The sequence below is a fragment of the Microcaecilia unicolor genome, chromosome 7 (assembly GCF_901765095.1).
Source record: "Microcaecilia unicolor chromosome 7, aMicUni1.1, whole genome shotgun sequence".
Taxonomy (NCBI): domain Eukaryota; kingdom Metazoa; phylum Chordata; class Amphibia; order Gymnophiona; family Siphonopidae; genus Microcaecilia; species Microcaecilia unicolor.
In genome coordinates, this window is record NC_044037.1 from 241,722,320 (window position 1) to 241,747,617 (window position 25,298).

Below are 25,298 nucleotides of genomic sequence, written 5' to 3' on the forward strand. Positions count from 1 at the left end.
CAGTATTGCTAACCCTAATTATCATGACTGATGCAGTGTGTTGCAGTTACCTACTTGGGTGTGCAGAATAACGTTCTCGGAATCCTTTTTCAAATCCTACTAACTATAATATGAGAAAATTCCAGGTAAATGCTCCACATGTGACTTTTCAGGTCGATGCCATGCTGGTAGAGAAACATGATGTAATGGAATTACTTCCATTGGGTGTCAATAGGGCAAACCTTAAATTCTCTAAAAAATCTTTATTGTCCAGAAGGAAGAGAAATGAAAGTCCCATCATGGTTACAGAAACGTGAATTTATAACTGTGCATTTGTTTCACTGTTTGTTGTATTATCTTTTCTTTGAAATTAATTTTAGCTAGAAATTACTTTTTGATAATATCAATCTAATATATTAAATCATTTTCCCTTTCTCTCTGCTTTTCATTAGTTCTCATTCTTTTAAAAAGAATCTGGCACGCGTTATACTGTATTTCTGCCATTCTCAATTTTGTGTGTGGTAAATGTGTGTCAAAATGCAGGCGTCATTTCCCCCTTGTCCACAGTGTTCATCATTCAGTTAAATATGGAGTTGTATGAAAAACTGAATATTGTTTATGTACTAATGTAGAGCATTTTTCACCTGGGACACAACCTTTCTCTTTCACATTTCTCTGTCAGTGGGTTTTTCCCTCTGTATGACAGTAAGCAGCTTGAGGATCATTTTATTTAATTTAGATTTATTTATTGCCTTTTTGAAGAAATGCACTCAGGATAATGTAACCAAGAATAAATGGAATATAGACACCTGACAATTAGTAAAAATATTCAACTAAGAGTAAACATTATGGCATCATATGCTACTTGCAATATAACATGATATATATTAAAACATCTTACTAGACAGCAGAGGGTATAGATGGATACAGGAGTTAAAATAGGAAGCTGACTATCTTAAATCCCACGTGAAGACAGGAAAGGTGCAGGAAAATTATCTCAACTAGAGTAAGAGTGGATAAGCAGGTCCTGATTCAGTATGTGCAGCCGGTGTTAATCCTTGTGTGTGTGACTATCTAGTTGCTTCTTCCATTAAAGGCTTTGGAGAAGCGCCAAGCTTTCACCTCTTCTAAGGTGGGTAAGTAGATGTCTACTTGGGCACTGTTTTATAAAATCAAATGCACCTGTGTGCCTTTATAAAATACTAAACTAAGTGGTAGAAATCACGCTGACAATTCAGGCGCTCACATTGACACGTGCTGTTGAACAAGTGTAAATAGTCAGTCACAAAAGAGAGGGAAAACAGCATACAAATACAACCAAGCAAACAAAAAAAGCAAACACTGGGCCTTCAGGATTGAGAAAAATGTAGTCCTTTAATATGACATAGACCCGACACGGGCCATGTTTCGGCGTACAATCGCCTGCATCAGGGGTAGAAACAGAACTACCTATTCGCCAAGGTAGTTCTGTTTCTACCCCTGATGCAGGCGATTGTACGCCGAAACACGGCCCGTGTCGGGTCTATGTCATATTAAAGGACTACATTTTTCTCAATCCTGAAGGCCCAGTGTTTGCTTTTTTTTGTTTGCGAACAAGTGTAAATAGCCAGATCTAGATTAATTATTTTTTCAGTTAGCATTTTATTGAAGAATTAGGTAAACAATACACCAAAAGAAGGCCACCCGACTAGTTAAGCTCTGGAACTCTTTGCTGTAGTAACAGCGGTTAGCGTATCTGGGTTTAAAAAAGGTCTGGACAAGTTCTTGAAGGAAAAAGTCCATAGCCTGCTGTTGAGACAGACATGGGTGAAGCCACTGCTTGCCCTGGGATTGGTATTTATTTATTTAAAAGACTTATAACCCGCACATCTACAACCCTGAGTGGGGAACAATTTACATTCATAATAACACATTTTCCACCAACATACATCAAAACAGTATCTACTGAAACATCAAAATCAATAACATCCAAACAGTCCCTTAAGCTAAAGAATCAAATTCTCGCTGAAACAAGATATAAAAGATTGAGTGTCTGCTTATCCAAAAGACAGTCCTAAAAGAGGAAACGTCAAGCAAATTAGAAGATACTGACCTCAAAGAACGGGAAGGCTGATGTAAATGTAAACTTGCTGAAATCACTGCAGAAATTTTTTGGTTATCACTTGATATGTTACTACTGTTTGGGTTTCTGCCAGGCACATGTGACCTGGATTGGCCACTATGGAAAACAGGATACTGGGCTAGATGGACCATTGATCTGATCCAGTGTGGCTATTCTTATGTTCTTATAGAACCATCAATAATAAACTCACCCCAATATCTTCCCCAGTGGCCTTAAACAAAAAATATGGGCTATTTCAAGTTGTGAAAAATATAAAACAAAGAACAGAAGGGAAACATAAAGTAATTCCGGAAAAGAGACAGTCTGTGTGCAATAGAACCTTACTAAACAATTTTTCAATTTCAAAAGTAAATAACCATTATTTGATTTTTTTTTCACGTATTATTTAATTAACTGGAGAAAAGACCTCAGTGAAACACTCAAATTACCAGATGTAATTAAAAACATCAGTAAAAAAGAAATCACCATTATTGGTCAAGAAAACTCCACTCGTTTGGTAATGTCCAAAAACCATCTCAAATAATTTTATATATACTTCAAAACTTTAATAAACATGAAAAGAATACCTTCACTTAAATTGCCAGGTGAAGGACACTGTTCAAACATGGGTTCACCAGGGCAGCAAAGAAAGTAATTCCAAAAGTCATCCAAGGAAATTGTTCTGACTTCACTGCTCCCAGCAAGGTCCCTCATTTCACCAAAGCTTCATCAGAGGAGAATCAGAGCAGTAAATATAGTGTCTGGTAAGCCGCTTACTAGACGCTATATTTCAAACTATAGTATAAGCAGTTACAGAAAGTTAGATTTCTAATATTCAGCTGCAAATATGTATTACAGCTGGGCTTTCGTCTCCAGTGCTTGATATAGGCTCCATCCTTCTTCAAAATGATCCATAGCCATGGATCTTTGCTTTTAATTTGGACATTAACCAGATATTGTCCAAAATCTGCTCGAATTACTTAAAAGGAGCCTCAGCCTGTTTCCATATGGTCATAATAGCTAACTGAGCGGCTGTCATACTTTGAAACATGGATGTTGAAAAAGATCCTCTCTGGACTGGGCCAGCCCAATAACCCCCTAGACAAAGAGCATTTCATATCAGAGCCTAAGAGAGCTTTCATCATAGCTCAAACTTCTCTCTAGGAAGGATGAATTTTAGGACAGAACCAGCAAATATATACAAAGTCCCCTTCCTCCCCACACTTTCTCCAGCAGGAAGCAGATGCTAATTTAGACATTTTATTAGTGTCACTGAATTATAATGCCATCTATAAAGGATCTTATATCTATTTTCTTTTTCATTTTTTCCAAAACATTTATTAGCAAAAAATAAAAATTTGTACAAACCATATGCAAGTTGCAAAGCATTAACAACAAATGCAAAAAACAGAATACACCTCCCACCCACAAAGGTCCTTCCCTCCCCCCCCCCCCCCCCCCCCCACAAAATTCCACTCAAATCCCCCTAAAGGAAACCGAAAACAGAATACAACCCCCTCCCCCACAAACAAGGAAACGAAAAACCAAACTCAATAGCCTATGGTGTGGGAGAGTGGTGTGCTCCCATCTGGACTGATGCCATGGATCTATTTGAGTCCAATTTCCACTGAGCATAACAGTCCCAAACTTTGACAGACTAGAAGTCGCCCTTTCCGGATAGCTGTCATTTTGGACATCTAGTGGGCATAGTCCAATTTCCGAAGATGACGGGCATTCCTGGCAATGTGGGTTTCTTCCAAGCAGACGCTAGTGTCAATTTACTACTTACAAAATATGTGTGTCACAAGTTTATGAATGGGAGGCTTCACTCCTAGAGGCTTAAAATGTAACAATTAATAATCTGCCTTAGCCAGATATGAAACGTGTCAGATTCTGAACAAATTGAAGTACCATCACCCAGTATTGCTGCACTTGTGGAAAAACCCACCAGATACGATACATGTCACCCACACTGCCACATGCTCTCCAAGACAAGGCCAAACCTTGACAAAACATCTTAATTCGGTGTGAGGTATAATACCATTGATAAAGGACTTTGTAACCCTTCTCTATTAAATTGCTAGCTATAGACATGTTAAGTAAATGTTTGAAGCTCTGCTCCCAATGCTGAAACTCATATGTAGTGCCAAGATCTTGCTCCCATTTTGAAGTATTATATATGACTGGAGTACCATATTGGAAATGCCTCCCCTTCCCACCCACCTCTCATAGCACTTTATAGCAGGGTCTCTGCCAAACTGAGCTCTCCCCTCACATACTGGCTTATATCCATTTTCAGTTTTGAGGTTGATGCTCCTTTTAATAGTCCCTCTACAATATCCCTTTTCCCTACTGCATCTAAAGAGATGCCCTGATCATTTTCCTATTTAATCTGTGAATTATAAAGTAGGCAAATTTTATGCACATAAATCTAGGTTGCAGCTATGTGGATTATTTATGTGTGTAAATTAGCTTACGTTATAATTCACAAATGTACTTTACAAACTCTATCTACACTTCCACAGTCCATTCAAACTCGACCCACGTACATGTCTGCTGGCAAAGTACACATCATCGTGTCAATGTGCATGCATGCATGGTCACTTACCCACCAAAATGAGTTTAAAAAATTACCTCTTACATTTAAAAAGAATCAGTGAATTTGAGTGAAATTTTAATGAGCATTCACAATATGGCTTCCTTAGAAGTTGGCTTACTTCTCCCATAGTTGTTAGACATTGCTCAAAATAAACTTGGATTAGAGTCAGGAATATAATAATCTTCCACGCATGTTCCCTTCCAGTCCAGTTATGTACGCGTGCTGCCAACTTACCATGTGTAATATATGACATGCCTTCCTGCATATATCTGTTCAGCCTTTTCAAACTAGTGTGTCATGTTAGTAGGAAATAAGTGAAAGATTAACTCTTATTTTCAGTCTTGTTCATTTGTAGAAATAAACACACAAGGACTAAAATGCAACAACTGTTCTTTGTAATAATCGGTTTGACCTCATGTGGACTCCTTTGTGGTCCACTATATTGAGGCCGAGTCCTAAGGCAATGATGCGTAACACTTTAGTAGGTCAGCGTGTGGCTGCTGGATTTCAGGTCAGTTTTCTGCTTCCCTTGTGCTGGTTAAAATCCGAGTTCCAGCACAGTGACAATGAAAGCTGCAGCCAGATGTTTTCTCTGAGTTGAGCGGAATTCAAACGGCTGGTTGATATAAATAGAGGACTAACCTATTGTTTGTTGGGCCCACTTCAGGAAATAGCACATCCTGAGCTGTGCACAGTGTATCCTTCTCGCTATGCAGTAATGGCGAATGAAATAAGAGCTTCTCCACAATAAACGGATTTGACCTGGAAGTCGCATGCCAGACATACTTGAGTAATTTGAAGATCTCACTGTTGCAAAGTGTTTCTATTCCTGGAGTATATGAGAGGGGAGAGGTGGTCAGATACAAACTTGAGACCTCATTTATGAATTCACGTTAGTTTTAGTGCTGCTTGACGTGAGTAATGCCGCTTCAGAGCTGGATTAAGGTGTAAGCAAACTGGGCATTTGCCTAGGGCCCAAGAGTTTAGAGAGCCCTGTCAGATTTGCTCAGGAGGCTGGGGTTGCCAGTGCTCTGTACTTTTTAGAACTCCTATTTTTGCAGTAATTCCAAGATGCCAGAAGCAAGGTTCCGCATTAGGAGTCACAGACCTAGAAAGGGATCTGGGAGTCATCGTTGATAAGACGTTGAAAACTTCTGCTCAGTGTGCTGCGGCGGCTAAGAAAGCGCACAATGTTGAGTATTATTAGGAAAGGGATGGAAAACAAACACGAGGATGTTATAATGCCGTTGTATCGCTTCATGGTGTGACCGCACCTCGAATATTGTGTCCAATTCTGGTCGCCGCGTCTCAAAAAAGATATAAAAGAATTGGAGAAGGTGCAGAGAATGGCAACGAAAATGATAAAAGGGACGGAACAATTTCCCAATGAGGAAAGGCTAAGACGGTTAGGGCTCTTCAGCTTGGAGAAAAGGCGGCTGAGGGGTGATATGATAGAAGTCGACAAGATAATGAGCGGAGTAGAGCGGACAGATGTGAAGCATTTGTTTACACTTTCAAAAAATAATAGAACCAGGGGACACAAGATGAAGCTAGAATATGGTAGATTTAAAACAAATAGGAGAAAGCTTTTCTTTACTCAGCGTGTAGTTGGACTCTGGAACTCGTTACTGGAGAATGTAGTGACAGCAGCTGGCCTTACAGAGTTTAAGGGGGGGGGGGGGTTTGGACAGATTCCTGAAGGAAAAGTCCATTGACCATTATATATATATATATTTTTTTTTTTTTGGGGGGGGGGGGGGAGGGGTTGCCGGGTTCTTGAAGCCTGGATTGGCCACTGTCGGAGAAAGGATGCTGGGCTTCATGGACCCTTGGTCTTTTCCCAGTATGGTGGTGCTTATGTGCATGGCTAAAGTGGCAGGACATTTTTCAGAGTTTAGATCTTTGTCTGTATCCCTCAACTGGACCTCTGTATGAGTGAACCTGCCTTGCCTGTTTCTATTGTCTTTAGCAGTACTAGAGACTGTGGACTGGATGCAACTAATGGGAAAGCACTGGGGGTGGGTGTGCTGGAAGGGAGGGGGAACGTCTGTGTTATGCAAGTGAAGCTCCTGCCTGATATAGAGGGATTGAATTTGGCAAGAGGCACTGGGCTGACCTTGTTCTTTTGGGAGTCCTGGAGGAAAGAGTAAGGATAGGGGAGGCTGCTACAGGCTGAGGAAAATTGCTGACAGCACCTTCAAGAGTTTTACAAGATGATGAGCAAAAATGATGACAAGGGGGAGGAAAAATTCACTAAGTACATGAGCAGCACAACAGAAGAAGCATGTGTGCGCATACCTATGTGTGCCTATAGATTTCTGTGTGTTTGTGTGTGTATGTGTTTATTCATCTTACTATACTATCCTTCAGACAGTAAAATGACTTACACAAACTAAATAAAAGAACAGAAAGAAGCACCAAAAGTCAGTCAGACATCGATAGCAAAGACAGATGTAGAAAGAATAAACATGTGCGATGCCTACCAGATCCCCTGGCCCTCCCTGCAAGAAACTGATCTTGAAATAATAAGTCTTCCAGCTACCTTACATTTTTGAAAGGGTGATTCTCTATGAATAGCTGGTGTAAATGAATTATACAGAAAAATGCAGATGAATGAGATGGGTCTAAGCGAGCAGGAGCAGTGGGTGGGTTCACTCAGAGATTGCCTCCTTGGTAGTGAAGTGCCCTAAAAAAATATAAGCCTTTAATAATAGTTTTGGTAATAGTACTTCAAGGTTAGGTAATGCCAGTTCCCCATGGATGTTGATTCACTTAGTTTTTCTGGACACCTGTAATGAGTATGCTTTCTCATATTGTGTGTGACTCTTACCTAGCAGTATATGGACCATGCAGTTTTTGTTATCTGCCATCATTTATTTTGTTACTGTATAATCATTCTAGATAACCTGAAAACCCAAGTAAGTTGATGTAGATAAGGGATAACAACTGTCTTGGTGGTAGTGGTGCTAACCCATGGTATTTTTCCAACTATTTTTTTTATTGAAAAAACGTTTCACAGAACAATTCAAATGACAACCGTGTTGCCTTGCAGCCTGAAGCCATCTAACAAGGTACTCTTACGTCCGAGATTAAAAAGGCATATTTTTAAGCCTGATGAAAGTGCTCCATTAGTTACACAATCAGCTATAGAACTCCCACAAATAATAAACTTTCTTACCATAAAGATGGCCAACAGCATTCATTTTGTGCTGGCACAGGCATCTCGTGATAAGAGCATAACATAAAAATAGCCGTACTGGGTCAGACCAATGGTCCATTTAGCCCAGTATCCTGTTTCCCCACAGTGGCCAATCCAGGTCACAAGTACCCGGTAGAAACTCAAAATAGTAGCAACATTCCATGCTACCAATCTCAGGGCAAGCAGTTGCTTCACCCATGTCTATCTCAATAGCAAGCTATGGACTTTTCCTCCAGGAACTTGTCCAAACCTTTTTTTTAAACCCAGATACACTACTGTTACTATATCGTCCAGCATGTTTCCTCATTCTGCCTACCATACCTATCTTTACTCTGCTTGCTACAACACAATATGGAAGTGCCTAGCAATAGCAAATAATATTTTTCCTACTCATTTTGGATCTAAAATGTCACAAGACTAAAAGACATGCTTACTTGCTGGAAAAGAAGCCATCTTGAATTACACATTTTTAAAGTGCTATGATATAGCCGGAGCTGCCAATAAAAAAATAAAACACTAAGGTGGGGATAACATTTATAGTGTTGAAGTCTGATTGATTTATGGTGGTAATTATTGTATCCACGATACAAGTATAGAATAGGGTTGACTTGACTCACAATACACACTTACTAGGTATGCAGATGTAAGATCAGATTGATTTCTGTAATCTAAAGTAATTTCTTAAATTGAAAGGTACATGAAGGTAGCAAATTCCACATGTAATATGGTCTGCTAAATATTGGCATGCCAACCTGTTTAGTATAAATGACTGGTCTACATTTATCAATAATCAATTTGCAGTTTTGAAAACTATGTATTGAGTGAACCTTTCCATTATGGACTACAAGGAAAAATAGCTTTTGTAAATGCTAGAGGCAAAATTTAACATGGAATTGGGTGTGGTTTCCAGTAAAAAAAAATTTCAACATCTTGTTCATTCAGATGAATTCAGATGCTGCATTTTGTGTGTGTTTGGAAATGTATCAGCTGTTCTAAAGAGAGGCTACCAAAATGCTAAAAAGTTCCAAGGCAGATCATTGTGTATTCACGCATTACTCGTATAACTGAAAAGTTAATTTGTGAATCTCTGACATCAGACTGTTTTGCATAACTTTTTTTTTAATAGTGTTTGCACCATAAATTACTTTTACAAAAGTGCACTAGTGTTTTTAGCGCACACTGATTAGCACACATTAAACGCTAGAGACGCCCATAGAAATATATGGGTGCCTCTAACGTTTAGCCCATGCTTATTTTTAGTGCACTTTAAAAACGTTAGTGCTGCTTTGTAACTAAAATATAAAATCCTTATCCAATCTGATCTCAAGGCGCATTACCGTACGGTGGGAGAGCTGACATTGTAAGAGTACCTGAGGCACTGGAGGTCCCTGAGATTAAAAAAAAAACAATCGTATGAGAAAAGGAATTTGAGCCTGGTTTCCCTGGTTCTCGGCTGAGGATTTTAACCAGTATGCCGCCATTCAAATCGTTTTCAGTTCTTTCTTTATTATTTTTGTTGATTTGGATTGTGCTGACAGCTTTTCACCAGTAGTTCAAGGTGTGTTAAATTCAGCTACACCATGAGGGGCATTTTCAAAAGGACATCCAAGACAGAATGGAGACATCCAGCTCATAACGTCCAAAATGGACGTCCATCACAATGTATTTTCTAATGGGAAATATGTGAGATGGACGTCTGTGTTCTGAGGATGTCCATCATGAACAGCTATTTTGTAAATTGGAATGTCCAACATATGGCAAAAATGCAGGGACAAGGACGTCTGGCAGCTTTCTTAGAAGAATGCCCACACAGACATCCCTGCAGAGCAGAGGAGTGGCTTAATGGTTAACTTTCAACCAAGGAGCCCAGGTCAGTGGCGTTCCTAGGGGCGCTGACACCTGGGGCGGATCGCCGATGTGCCCCGCCCCCCCCGGGTGCAGCGCCCCCCCGAAACAGTGCGAACCCCCCCCCCGGCGAAATAACCCCCCGGGTGCAGCGTGACCCCCCCCCCGGCGAAGGAACCCCCCTGGGTGCAAGCCGCTGGGGGGGTGGGTGCCGGCGCGCCTGTCGGCTCTTCGTTTCCATGCTCCCTCTGCCCCGGAGCAGGAAGTAACCTGTTCCGGGGCAGAGGGAGCATGAAAATGAAGAGCCGACAGGCGCGCGGTACCCCCCCCCAGCGGCGTGCACCCGGGGCGGACCGCCCCCGCCACCCCCCCCCCCCTTGGTACACCACTGGCCCAGGTTCAAATCCCAGTTTAACTCTTTTCTTTTGTAATTGTGAGCCCTCCATGCTTTAATCCTCCCATGGGTCAGCTGCTCAATGAGAGCACCTTTTTGTACCCTGGACGTAACTGAAATAGGTATAACTTAAGAGGTCCTCCTTTTTAGGATTGCAGTGTTTGAGGAAAGAGGGAGGGGCTGTGAATTTTTAATATTTATTTTAAATCTTACTACATGGCCATGTGGCTGGGAGCCCTTGCTGCTACTCATTGAGGTGACAATAAGGGCTCCCGTGGTAACCGGGCAGTGAGCAGCAATGCCCGATTACTGTCAGGTTATCACCGTGTATGCTGTTTCTGGGGGTTTTCTTCCCCCCCCCCCCCCCCCCGGAATGGTGGGAGCTCGGGGCGGGACTACTGCCAGTGGTAGTCCCAAAAGAGCGAGCAGTAAGCCCGCATTGGGCTTACTGCCACTCTGTAAAAGGGCACCCCAGCTTGCCAATCCCATGCCAACTACTAAGCTCTATTGTCCCCCTCAGAGATCTTGTTTGCTTGTTCCATTTGTTCTTGAATACCATTCTTGTCTCCATTACCTCCACTGGAAGGCTGTTCTATGCATCCACTACCGTTTTTCATAAAGAAATATTTCCTTAGATCACACCTGAGTCTACATCCTTTCACCCTTGTAATGTATACCTTCTGATTAAGCAGAAGGCTAATTTTAGAAGCACAGTGAGACTGCAAAATATTTCTTCTCTTCCCCAGTCTGGCAAGGGATCTAGTTAATAAGTTGATTGCAGATCACAAAACTAGGATTGGTGCCCATCTGTGTGTATCTCAGGTTGGCATGCATTCTATTAAGCTTGCGTGTAGAAACAGTGGAAAAGGTTCAACTGTTTCACAGGGCTTACAAATTACAAAGAGGATATGAGCAGTACTAAGTCAAGCCCAAGGAGTGCCAGTGCAGAATGGCAACAGCTTTCTGTTGGCAGGCTACCAAAAATGCACAGAATAGAATAAAGCCTGGAGAAAATTTAGTGCAATCAGAATGCAAACCGAAAGAAAAGTAACCCTTTATAAATATAATGTAAATAGGCTTGTTAGAACTTTCTGGAATTTAAATAAAGCTGTTTAGTATCTGCAGATTATAAAATAGGTAATGCATCATAATTGCTGAGGATAAGACCACAAATAGTTATTTAAAAACATTAACAAGCTAGCCTGGGTAAGATAGCTTCTGACAAACCTCTTTGCTTTTGTTCTGCTCTCTCATGGGGAATCTGTTCCCATGGATCTGGAAGCCTCTTTAGAGAGGCTGGGGGGTAGGGGACGCTGATGAACAGCTGAAATGATATGTGATTTTATATTTAGATAGAACCAACTACAAAATGAAAATTTTTGAACATCCCACGTTACATGAAATAGTGTTATTCTTTGCATTTTTGAATGATGAATGAGTTTGGGCTGGGAGTTTTGTTTGCTTTTTAAGGAAGTCTTCATTGCACAGTTGATATAAATCAGGACTTCTGCAAAGATGAATGAAAGAGTAGGCTCTTTAGAAATGCATGTACATTGGGTGTGGATAAAAGAATATAGTTCTCCTTCCTAATGTTATCATTAAAATGTAATCAGAGATTCATGAAAAATATTCCACAGTAGAAATGAAGTTAAATCTGGTGGTCTCAGTGGTTCAACTTTTAATACTTCTCTTCTGTACTAAAAGAATTACAACACCCAATTCGTCACTGACAGTAGGTTAAGATTAATCTTTCAAGATATTTAGAAATCTGGAAGCTCCATAACTATTCTCGCTATATGAAGATCAATTTTAAATCACTTTGGAAATTAAATAGTACTCATCGGAAAGATGAAGTAAACGTGTTGAGTTGGGGGCTAGACATCCGACATGTTTTGCTAAGCGCTGTATCGCTATTGGGCTTATTTTCAAAAGAGAAGGGCGCCCATCTTTCGACACAAATCGGAAGATGGGCGTCCTCACAGGGTCGCTCAAATCGGCATAATCGAAAGCCAATTTTGGGCATGCTCAATTGCTTTCCGTCGTGGGGACGACCAAAGTTCACAGGTGCGTAGCGAAGGCGGGACTGGGGCGTGCCTAACACATGGGCGTCCTCGGCTAATAATGGAAAAAAGAAGGGTGACCCTGACGAACACTTGGACGACGTTACCTGGTCCTTTTTTTCTTACGACCAAGCCACAAAAATGTGCCCTAAATGACCAGATGACCACTGGAGGGAATCGGGGATGACCTCCCATTACTCCCCCATTGGTCACCAACCCCCTCCCACCCTCAAAACAAAATTTAAAATTATTTTTTCCAGCCTCTATGCCAGCCTCAAATATCATACCCAGCTCTCTGACAGCAGTATGCAGGCCCCTGGAGCAGTTTTAGTGGGTGCAGTGCACTTCAAGCAGGCGGACTGAGGACTTGTGGTGGTAAATGTGAGCCCTTCAAAACCCACCACAAACCCACTGTGCCCACATGTAGGTGCCCCCCATCACCCATAAGGGATGTGGTAGTGGTGTACAGTTGTGGGGAGTGGGTTTTAGGGGGGTTTGGGGGGTTCAGCACCCAAGGTAAGGGAGCTATGCACCTGGAAGCAATTTCTGAAGTCCACTGCAGTACCCCCTAGGGTGCCTGGTTGGTATCTTGGCATGTCAGGGGGACCAGTGCACTACAAATGCTGGTTCCTCCCACGACCAAAGGGCTTGGATTTGGTCGTTTCTGAGATGGGTGTCCTCGGTTTCCATTATTGCCGAAAACGGGGACTACCATCTCTAAGGTCAACCTAAATATTGAGATTTGGGCGTCCCCGACCGTATTATCGAAACGAAAGATGGCCGCCCATCTTGTTTCGATAATACGGGTTTCCCTGCCCCTTCGCCGGGACGTCCTTCAAGGACGTCCTCAGGAAAACTTGGGTGCCCCTTTCGATTATGCCCCTCCAAGTCTCCTATGAGACAGGAGAAAAGCAAACAGTTAATAAATTTCTCCCAATGAAAAACAAATCCCAAATTTTACTCTAAATGATTTATTCATACCTTATATTTAAATTCCACCTGCCTGGTACACCAGTCAAGATGGCAACAGCATTTTTTACAGACTCATTTAAACTTCACTGTTCGGATACATCATCATTAGAAACTCCTCCCACAGAAATTACCCATTAAACCAGTGTCATCTATTCCACTTCCTGATTTAAACCCAATGGAAAAACAGATTGAAGTTGAAATATCCACTTTTGCTGTTTAAAATTTAGGATCTTAACAGAACCACCCTCCCACCCTACAGTTACGATATCAATAACCCACCATTTAAGATCTAAAACAGAATGGGCCTTTTCCTCCCAATGTACTACCAAAGGAGCTTGTTGATTGTGAGTCATAATGTGAGATTTATGTTCTGTGTTGATTGTGAGTCATAATGTGAGATTTATGTTCTGTCAGTCTAATCTTCACAGGGTGACTACTACGCCCAACATAAACTAAATTACAGGGACAAACAATCACATAGACAGCATTCGAGCTCAGGCATTGTGAATTTGCCCTAGCTCAAATAGTTTGTTGGGTTTGAGGATCAGTCCATTCAGCGCCCAACAGAGTAGGCTGACACCACTGACAATGACCACAGGGTTCATGTGAAAATTCCATGTTTGAAGTATCCAGCTCTTGATAATGAGAAGGAGTTGCCTGTAGTTTTGCCTCGTTTATATGCTAGAGTAGGAACTTCATCAAAGATGGAGTAAAATTGTATAACATGCCAATGTTGATGCATCACTCGTACCGGTTATTGACTCATCTTAGAAAATGGAAAACGACAAGTTAACAAATCCTCAATATCTTGCATCTCGAGCAACAATTCTCTCTGGACAAAACGTGCATGGATGAATTTCCTACTATAGTGTGTGATGCAAAACTATTGGTGAACATCTTACTGCTGCTCCAGGAACTTGTCCAAATCTCTCTTAATCCTGCTATGTTAGTCACCTGGATTGAGTTCTCTTGCAACACATTCCACAGTTTAATGCACTGCATGAAAAACAACAACAAAAAAAAAGCTTTTTATGATTTGTTTTCAGTCACCTGGTCATTAGTTTGGAGTGTCCTTGTTTTTGTGTTTTTAAAAAGCTAAGCAGCTGTTTGTATTTGATCATGCTGTGGCACACTGGGCTGAAAACTTCCAACGTATTGTCCACAATAACTTCAAGATCTTTTTTCTTGGGTGATGGCTCCTAAGTCAAAACCCAGCATTTTTTACCTGTTGTTGTGATTAATTTTCCCTGAGTGAGTAAGTCTTCATTTCCTTAGATATACGAGTCCCCTGGCAAAACTAGATAACCCTCTGTCACACACATTTCTTCTGCTATCATGTTGGATTCATAAGTCAATAGAGCCTTCCAGGTTTCTAGAGCAGAATATCACTTAATTGGAAAAAAAGAATGGATCAAATGGGGTGGGGAGGAGGGGAGGGTGTTCAAACAAGTATCTTTCCAACAGACTGTGCTTATGAAAGAAAAGTTAGATTATGTGGTGAGATGTAGAACGCTTCACTTTATAAATTTTCCAAAGGTGCTGTTGGTTGCTCCATTATTGACTTATGTTATCTTTCTTACATACTTAAAATATATGAGCAATCTTTCTCTCTAATCAAGAGCTTATTATTTGCCATCTTTTGTTAGAAGAGATAGTTGTCAACCTTTTGCACCTGCTTCAGAAGTCACTATAAATATTTTGAACCTGGCTCAGAATTTGGAGGATGATTCCTGCAACTTCAATTTTGTTCTAGATCCAGATAGAGACTGGATTCTAAAACTTTTTTAGTATCATGATACTCAGTCTATTTTTAAATTGTAAGGTCAGAGCTTATTCAGATGTTACTTGAGCTACACGTAAGAGATGAGGACAGTCTTTTGAGTTTGAGAGCCTGCAACTTGGAGGTCTGTTTTGGTTAAACTATCCGTGGAAATAAGCGATCAAATTGAATTCTTTGAAATTTGTCAGATCATTTGTCAATTTTTTTAAATTCCAACTGGAGAACCACCAATAACATCTACATCAAAGGATTTTATTTGATCATTATGAGACTATCTTCAGTATGCATTGCATATTTATTGATGTTGTCTGGCATTGTGCCATGACCTCACCCTCTTCCATAATAGATGGAATTATTTTTTTCTCTTTAAATTGAATTAATATGCACATTATTTTTGTAAAAAGATGGATTTAGAAGTGTACAAATCCAATAGATATAAAAAAAAACATACAAATGTCTGTATTTGCAGCATTTTTGTTTTATCTACATTAACATTTACTAAGGTGTGCTAACAAATTAGTGTGTGTTAAGTGCCATGCAGCCCATATGTAAATATAATTTGTAAGGTGTGCTGACTTGGGCTGCTTTTTTAAATATCAAAATACTTAGTCCTGGACAACTTTCATACAAAATATTATGTTACCTGATCTACTTCATAATGCTGTTCGTATGCAACAAAAGATGTTAAAGCAGTACAGGAGGACAATCAACTTCTTTGCGGATATGATGTAGAAAATTACCTCTGTATCGTATCATGTGTGTTTAATAAGAACATTTTGACAGGGCTGTTGCATTTCTGAGAGCTGCTGAGACTTCAGGAAGAGGTTGGTGCTCCGTTTTACTAAAACATGTTAGGTTTGTACTTGCCATGCCTTAATGACCAGAATTAATATGCAGTAACTACGTAAGAATAGCCATACTGGGTCAGACCAATGGTCTGTCTAGCTCAGTATCCTGTTTCCAACAGTGGCCAATCCAGGCAGGTCACAAGTACCTGGCAGAAACCCAAATAGTAGCAACTTTCCATGGTACCAATCCCAGGAAAAGCAGTGGCATCCCCATGTCTGTCTGAATAGCAGACTATGGACTTTTCCTCCAGGAACTTGTTCAAACCATTTTTAAACCCAGATACACTAACCACTGTTACCATATCCTCTGGCATTGGGTTCCAGAGTTTGGCTATTGGTTGAGTGAAAAAGTATTTCCTCCTATTTGTTTTAAAAGTATTCCCATGTAACTTCCTTGAATGTCCTCAAGTCTTGGTGCTTTTTGAAAGAGTACAAAGGGACTGCCTTTGCTTCAGATGCACTGAGCGATTAATTTGTGATGTGCATGAGAGAAAGCTCCATTGCTGCACATTGAGCCTATTTGATTCTACAACACAGTTGACCCCTGACCGCACACAGTACACTTAGCACACATTAACCACATTGCGGATAACATAGATTACTTAACAGCATTTAATGGGATGGCATTGTCTGCTCCACATTATCTCCTATGTTAACACGCAGCTCCACATGTTAACTATAAAGTACGGTCCTTGCCCCATTCCATGTTTGTCAGCTGATGTGCTAATTGATGCACCCTAAGCATCCAGTCACTGTGATAACAGCATGCACTTATTTCCAAATTAACTGTTCAATGCACAATCAGAAAGCATGCAGTAATGTAGCTGTGTTAACTGATTGCAGAAATGCCCACTCTCCACCCCCCAGACATGCCCCTTCCACAAAAAAAAATGACATTTTGTAACGTGCATTAGTGTGCACCGATTTGGCATTTACCGCAGGACACCTGAGTGCGTCCTGTAGTACACACCATTTTAAGCTGCAGTAAGCATTTACCACAGCTTAGTACAAAGACCCCTATGTGCATTAAATTGATTTTGTGCACACTAAGACATTTCACTCAAATGAGATATAATTGCAGTAACTATGCATTGATTATAAAGAGTTATGTAAGGTAATTGTGAAGCTCACATTTTACCCAAGCATTATCCCCAGATTCTGTATATGGTGACTGAAGTTGTACATACAAAGTTGCGAGCACAACTTAATATTCAGCAAGTCAGTCGGCGCCAATATGATGAGCAATTGTTGGCGCTAATTAAAATTTACGCACGCAACTTACAAGCATATTCTGTAAAGTGGTGCCTGTAAATTCTAATGTGTGGATCAAAAAAGGGGTATGGGCAGGCCGTGGGCATTCCTAGAAATAGAATGTGCCCGATCCACGCCCAAGTAAGGTGCGGACACTTACACCAGCTTTTAGTTGGCATAAATGGTTGCGCCTAAATTTAGTCATGGGTCACTGCGCAGTTTATAGAATAACATTAAGCATGTTTTTTTTTTCCTGTGCTGATTGTTTTTCAGTGCCCTATATAGAATCTAGTTTTGTTTAGAATGCTAGTATTTCTATGCATATGCTCACACTTCTATCGCAGATATTGTACTTCAGTAATTATGCATATCAGTGGTTTATTAGGAGACAAAAAAAACATGTAAGTTAAATTCATGTTAAAAATCCAATGCAGATTTTTATTGCATTCTTATCACATTGGCCTGTGTAAATGTAAAGTGAAGCAAACTGGGCAAACTAGATGGGATTTATCTGCCTTCGTTGTCTGTTTCTTTGATTGGGAAATTTTAGGTTGTAGCTCCCTAAAATGTGAAATGGAGTCATCCAGTGGGTCAGTGGTCTTCATCGTAAAGCTTTTGTGGACAGACTTAAAGATCAGTATGATTACTTCGTAAGAAAAGTGAGAAAGGAGAAATATCATAGAGACATTTAAATACCTCTGTGGTATAAATGCACAGGAGGCCAGTCTCTTTCAATTAAAAGGAAGCATGGGATGAATGTGAAACGGCCCATATTTTATAACAACGCACGAGATTTTGGAACGGCCATAAAATGTCCATTTTCACACCCCTCACTTTACTGCTTTGTGCCTGCGCGTGTTAGAATTTATGTGCAGTATATTGCAGAATAGGCTTAGCAATGTACGTTTGTAAATTCTAATTTTTGCCAATTAGTACTCGTTATTGCTTGTTAAGAGCTGTTAACAATACTTAACAGCTTGTTAAAACAATACCCCTAGATTTACATGCAGAACCACGTGTAACTGTAGGCGCGCTATATAGAATCCAGGGGTAAGGGCTTAACGCCCTTTAAAGGGCCCCTAAATGCATTAATGCAGATCAGTAAATATTGATCAAAGTTTGTAGCAGAATAGCAGTGTTGTTTCTAATGCTACAGCCTGAAATCAGTTTACAGCGAACTAATGTCCAACATTAAGAGGCAGCAGAGGGCGGAGGGACTTGCCCAAGCTCACAAGGAGCCTCCATAGGTTTTGAGCCTTGGTTTCACCGGTTCTCAGCTTGCTTCTTTAACCACCTGGCCATTTCTCCATAGAGATACCATATCCATTTTTATTACCAGCCAGAGACTCCTACATTTCAGGTGCAATTTCTTGAAGATAGCCCCTCCCAGCACTGCAGCACCCTGCCCTGAAGGTTGTACTTTTAGGATGTGTGAATGAGATTTGTGTGCTCCACGTAAACCTTTCTGCAGTGTTTGACCATGCATTTACCCTTGCTGCTGAACATACATTTTCTATTTTTGTAGCTGCTTTCTAGCTTACTTGAAGTTGCAGGAAGAAAGGGCTGGAAGATAGCCATGCATGCACGAGCTTGACTGGATTTTATATGAGCACGGAGGTCACCCTTCCTTTCTCATGGATGCATGTGCTTCAGTGAAATCCCCTCTTGTTTTTGACTTTTAAAGCTGCCATTTTGCCTCTGGTGTTTTTAGGAAGTCATTATAGCCACACTGTGTGTGTGTATATATATATATATTTTAGTTTTGGATAACAGTACATAAAAAGCCAGCACTTTGCAAATTGACACTGATATTCATGCATCATTCCCTGTACACACTGAAGAGAACTTGGCTGGCTGTTACATCATTGCGTCCCAGAGGTATGGGTGGTCCAAAATGATGCAAGCTTTTGGCCCATTAGGACAGAGTAAGGATGCCAGACCCCATTTCCTAGCTTTTGTGAATATAGCAACTTGCTTTCCCTTTTCAGTATTGATAGAAAGGGGCTCAGAGTAAAAATACGTTCAGTGGTTGCCCTTTTTGTACCCCTGGCTAAGTGAAAATCTCTCTTACCTCCATCATTAATTAGACTTCATTCTTTGCTAAATGTAAGATCAGGACCACAGCTGTTATGTAAGCTGCAAATAGGCCCTAATATATTCGACTGGACAGCAAGTTAGCCTAAATTTTGACCGTGGAGTTCCCCTCTAGGTTGTACAGAAATGATTAATGATGATATTAACTGATGCTGTTGATGGAAGCAATGAATGGTGAAAAAATGAATAATGCCATGCTTTGAATACTAATGCGTTTCTTTGTCTTTTTATTTATTTATTTATAGCAGTTTTCAATATAGGCATACAGAATAATACATATTCCATACAAGGAAACAATCCTATGTGGCAGGCATTCATTGTTTTCTCACTCCTTGGCTAGTTATAAATGTAGTCATGAGGCTTATAAAAAGGGGAGATATGATACAGTAAAATAATGTCATGTTATAAATTCACAGGAGGTGGGCCTGTTTCAATTGAAAGGAGACTCTGAAACAAGGGGTCACAGGATCAGGGCCAGCCCAAGGCAAGATGCCGCCTGAAGTGGAGCTTGCATGCCCCCCCGCAAGGCCCCCGCCTCAGGTGGCCTAATGGTCAGGCCACCTCTGCACAAGATGGGGGTGAAAAGGGGTAAACTCGGGAGTTATCTTCAGAAAGACATTTTTAAAAGGGTTGTGGATGGTGGAATGGCTCTCGGGGTAGTATTGGAGATGAGGACAATATCTGAATTTGGGAAAGGATGGGGCAAGTACTGAGGATCTCTGAGAGTAGGGAGGGATTGTAGAGCTTAGTTGTAGGTAGGCAGACTGACCTTTTTCTGCCATAATTTTCCATTTATTTAAGAGTGACTATCAAACAATATGATGTACGTGTGATGCTTTTCACTTTCTTATATTGCACTTGGAAAGCAGATATGGATGATATTTGCCAGAGGGGATAACTTCTTATATTTCAACATCCAAAGGACCTAAAGGCTGATCCTACAGATGCTGTCATTTACCTCCCTTTCTCTGAATTTCCCTTTCTTTCCAAGCTTACAGAGAAGATAGTAGTTAATCAGTTCAACCTTTTTTTTTAGAGAAGACTAATGCCTTACATCCTAGACAGATTGGTTTTAGATCTCATTATTGTACCGAACATACTCTTTTTCAATCTCTTACTGAGTTCATGTACATCAACTGGGATCAATATCATGATGTGCTTTTGATTTCTTTAAATCTCTCGGCAGTGTTCGGCCTTGTGAGCCACAACATTATCTTCCAAAGGCTAGGGATTACAGGGACTGATTTTTGTCATGGTTCCAATCATACTTGCAAAATAGACTGTTCCAAGTATCTTGGTCAAATAGCTTATCTCAGCCAACTGAGCTCAATTTTGGGAGCGCCTCAGGGCTCTGTCCTTGGACCTAGCCTTTTTAATATCTCTTTAGCCCCTTTTGCTTTATTAGCACAGTCGTTGGAAACCAATTCTATGTTTATGCAGCTAACTCAATTATTTTTCCTACTTGAATCCCATTCTAGTGATACTCTTTCCATAGTTTTGGGTAAACTGGATTTATTGGCAGATTGGCCTAGATCAAAACAGACTAAAACTGAGTATTTCTAAATCTGGGGCACTGCTTTTCTCTTGGTTGAGTTCCTCTACTCCTTACAGTGTTTTGTAATGAAAGTGAGGTTTCTTGTACAGCAGTGTTAGATTTGACACCAGATTGGGTTTTTTTTTCTCTATATATTTCAAATTTAGTCAGAAAGATATTCTTTGTCCTATGCCAGCTTCAGATTGCCTGTTCATTTCTTGACATCACCTCCTTGCATTTACTCATTCCCTCACTAGTCATATTCAAACTGGATTATTGTAATTCTCTTTTACAAAGTTTACCTCGGTGTCAGATCAAGAGATTACAATTGTCTCAGAAGAACACTGCAGTGAAGTCGCTTCATGGTTCTAGCAAATATACTCCTGTTTTTCTGTTGCTTATTGAAGAGCATTTACTTCCATAGTTCATTCCATACCTCATTAAAGATACTTATACTTGCACATCATGTCTCATGCAGTGGAGTCCCCTCCTTTCTTTTTAGCTTACTGATCCCCCTATGTTCCAGAACATTTTAGTAATTCCCTTACACTTGAATGTCCAACTGGACTCCGTCAGCTCCAAAACCAATTTCACAGTTGTATCAAATTATACAAAATATCTTTACTTTTTATTCCGTCATAAAACCATTAATTTATCTTAATTTCCTGTATCTCCACAAGATTTAATTGATGGCCCAGGACCTCCGCAAACATGAATCATGTTTTGCAATAGCTGCATCAGAGCCTGGTCCTATGCTGACACCGATTCCCTCATGGTGCCCCAGGAGATTAAGATATGTTAATGGTTTTATGAGGGAATAAAAGTAAAGATATTTTGTATAATTTGATACAACTGTGAAATTTGTTCAGAGCTGATAATGAACTAAGCGAATCACTGGTCTGTGGACCCTGTGTGAAATGAGTTGCTGCCGAGGCTCCTTTACAGTTGAATATCTACATATTTTAGCTGTGATTGAATTATACGTGAGAGTTTTGAGCGCTGGGTTGTTGCTTTAATATTGGCAGTTGCATATGCATGTATTCTATGTGAAGGCAATCATGCATGCCAGACTGGAGCAGAGTGTGTAGTAGTCCAGGCAACAATGTTTATTGGCTATTCCATTTTGGAAAGTCTCTTCTGATGCCTTCCAGTGATCAGTGTTGACTGTTGTAGGGCCTACTCTGCGCTCAAAACCTTCACTACAGACGTTTAAGGCCACTCTAAAGATATATTTATTCCAGAGCGCTTTTGACCACTAGTCTGTGACTTTCGTAGTAGCACTGTTGGGTCAGACTTGATTACCAGGGCATGGGGACACAGCATTCAGGTACTTCTTTTACCTTCTTCCCCTTCCTATTTGCTCTAGAGTTCTTTTCATGCTTATGTGATTATATTTATTGTACACCGCTTTGACGTTTCTTCCTTGAGCAGTTAATCAAATTAAACTGAACCTTGAACGTAATAGTTTAGTTTGACAGGATGATGAGTAGACATGCCAAGTATTTAATGGTGCTCTCCCAAAATTAAATAATAAACTGCACAGAAATAAGGGGCACCAGGTTGAGGCCACGTTCTTCACCAGTATCCACTGACAGAAGATATCCTTCCGATCTCCTGTTATGTATATAGTATAGGGAAAATATTGTAATTATGAAAAGTGCATTTTCTGCAGTTCATAGGCAGTTCCTACAAGAGATCTTGGAAGGTTAAGCCAGTGGTTTTTCAAATCTCTTTTCACAAAACACTGTGGAAGAAAAATATTTATCCCTGTGGCTCAAACAGCCTCTTCATTTATCAAAGTTCAAATCAGAAGATAATGGACAATAATGACTAGTTACAGCCTGTTCACGTCAAGGTCAACACAGAGGTGATACGGGATCCAAAATGGGGCTGTGAATATTTGGAGAGTATTTATTATTAGTGAATTAGCCACTTGAAATGGTGGGAGCTGTGTAAGTAACACGTACCACACCCTTAGTCTAAAAAAACCTTTGTATTGGGTCATAACCTGTAGTCTGAACTGTGGCACAGCCCATTGTTAGTGAAAAGGTCTCTGATCAGTGACCTCACACTGAGGGATTCACCTCAAGCTGGATCTAAATTTGTTACATCAGCATTGCAAGATTTTATTTTATTGTTAAAATTTTATGATCACATTTTAAAACAGTTTTAAGACAAATTGCATAAACATAAAACCATCCTTCCCCTAAAGCTATAAACAGCAGTATGTAGATATAGTTCAGCTTTAGCCCAGTTCTCTGTGTAAACAATTAGTTTTTAAGAAACTATTCAAATGTATGTAGTGATTCAACATGCATCCAGAATAATTGAGCATTTTGTCGTAGTTAGGTTGCTATCTCTGCCACAGTATAACCAAGGCATTCTTTCCTTTTCAGCAGCCGATTGTGCCAGCCCACCCAATGGCTCCTCCAAGCCCCAGCACCACCAGCAGTAATAACAATAGCAGCAGCAGTAGTAGCAGCTGTTCAGGATGGGATCAGCTCAGTAAAACAAACCTTTATATTCGAGGATTGTCTCCCAACACCACAGACCAGGATCTCGTAAAGCTATGCCAACCGTAAGTACTTTATTTTGTAACAGAGATAGTTAGTCAGTTTATGTAACATGGTGTGCTTTTAAGAGTTTCAGCATGTTGGGCAGTCGCTCACCCATTTTGTATGTAGTTTAAAAAAAAAGGGCATTTTTAGGTGACCCCATGACTCAGTCAGTAGTGCTCTGGTATATTTATTTATTTATTTGTTTCATTTGTATCCCACATTTTCCCACCTATTTGCAGGCTCAATGTGACTTACATAGTACCATGTAGGCGTTCGCCAACTCCGGTAGAGAACAGATACAAAATGGTGTTATGGTCAATAAGGTTCATGTGTTACAGACACTTTGGTTCATGCTGTTTGTCAACGTTTGGTTGAGAATGTATCAGAAACATGTAACTCCATCTCGTACAGAGGGGGAGAGAAGGAGGCTGGTTCTCTTATGGTGATCCCTACTAGCATAATAGTGGCACTGAGGGATCGTCATGGAGGAAACACCCCCCTAGCCCTTGAGATTAGCCAGGGTTATGGATGCAGTAGTGAGGGTTTTAAAGAGCAGAAAAGGTGGGGAAGGAAGAGAACTTAGCTCATTATATCTTACCATGCACTATCGCTTCTGCAGATAGCGTGGATGCACTTAACATCTTCTGAAGAGGAGGCATTAAGTGCATATCTGTGATGCACCTATTGGGGCCTGGTATTCCCTCATAGTACCTTCCCCCTCCCCCCCCCCCCCCCCCGATAGGCCCTCCCTGATCCTCATTTTCAGCTTGTTCCCTAGCTGTAAATATCACAAGATACCATTAGAGATCTGAGGCACCATTTTGAACCTAGGGAGGTAATAGAGCGGGATCATCCAAGGATCAGTCTTCCCCTGCACCCTCCCCACCACTAGACACCGGCCCCGTTCCCTGTTAAGAGCTAGCGGGAGGCTGTTGGGGGGGTGGGAGGATACTTGGATGGTTGTTGGGGACTGTTGAAGGGGTAGAAGATTCAGTTTTGTATTTGCAATCCCTTAGTGCATTGCTGATAGTGTGGCTGCAGCTTAGTTATAAGCAATGAACTTAACGAGCGGCAACTATTATCTACCCTGTGCGGTAAGTGCATGGGCAGATGCTGGCCATGCCCTCAACAGTTACTATACAGGTTTTTTAGTTAGCATTTATTTAAGTTTTACAACTAATTGATTGGGAACTGCTTTTTAGTAAACAGGCTCCATAGTCTTAGATACTTTCACGTTCAGTCTGGAAGGAGGGCTGTTGAAGTGATCTTGGCTTATGAAATTATGGGGGGAGAGAGGGGCTTGAAAGCTAATTGAAGGGGATGAAAAGCTGTGTTAGTCACAGGGTTAATGCCTAATGCAGCTTAGTAAAAGGGCCCCTAAGCTGGTTGCTTCTGGATTGTATTAAATGTTGAATGACTTTATCCAGAAACCATAATGAAAAATAAAAAAAATAGAATAAAATAAAGTAAAATAAAGAGTGCAATTCAAAAACCACACATGTTTAAATGAGTAATAATGTGCTCAGTTTTTTTGGTGAGTTATTGTAACTTAAAGATTCGAGAAGCATATACACACAAGAATGTGTGTATATGCTTCTCAAATCTTTGAGTTACAATAACACACCAAAAAAACTGAGCACATTATTACTCATTTAAACGTGTGTGGTTTTTGAATTGCACTCTTTATTTTACTTTATTTTATTCTATTTTTTTTATTTTTCATTATGGTTTCTAGATAAAGTCATTAATTATAGTAATTGAAACCGATCCATTGAGGACACCCAGTGTTTGATTTGTATTAAATGTCATCTTTTGGATGATTTCAGAAAGAAAAATGCAGTTGATATTGGGGAGTCCCCACTACTGCTCTGTGTATGTCATAAAGGAAGACGCTGAATGTCTCCACTCAGACTTGGATTGTAAGCTCCTGTAGGTCAGGAACCTTAGAACATTTTCTACAGTGCCTTGTTCATTGATAGCCCTGTTTTAAAAGCAACCCAAAAGGGCTCAGCAAACAATCACCAGTGGTACGTAAGGTTTCCAAGCTGATAGTTGTGCTAAGCAATACTGATTCGCTGTGCAAC

General features: G+C 40.4%; 1 protein-coding gene across 6 annotated transcripts in view; it reads left to right on the forward strand.

The window, feature by feature from the left end:
• RBMS1 (RNA binding motif single stranded interacting protein 1) overlaps window positions 1–25,298 on the forward strand; it is a 381,888-nt gene that overhangs the window by 184,686 nt on the left and 171,904 nt on the right. For 4 of the 6 annotated variants that reach the window (XM_030210712.1, XM_030210715.1, XM_030210716.1 and 1 more), the window contains exon 2: window positions 23,053–23,234. In XM_030210712.1, coding sequence (XP_030066572.1) covers window positions 23,053–23,234 — 182 coding nt within the window. The remainder of the gene's footprint in view (window positions 1–23,052; window positions 23,235–25,298) is intronic. The other 2 variants (XM_030210714.1, XM_030210717.1) reach the window with 1 other exon arrangement.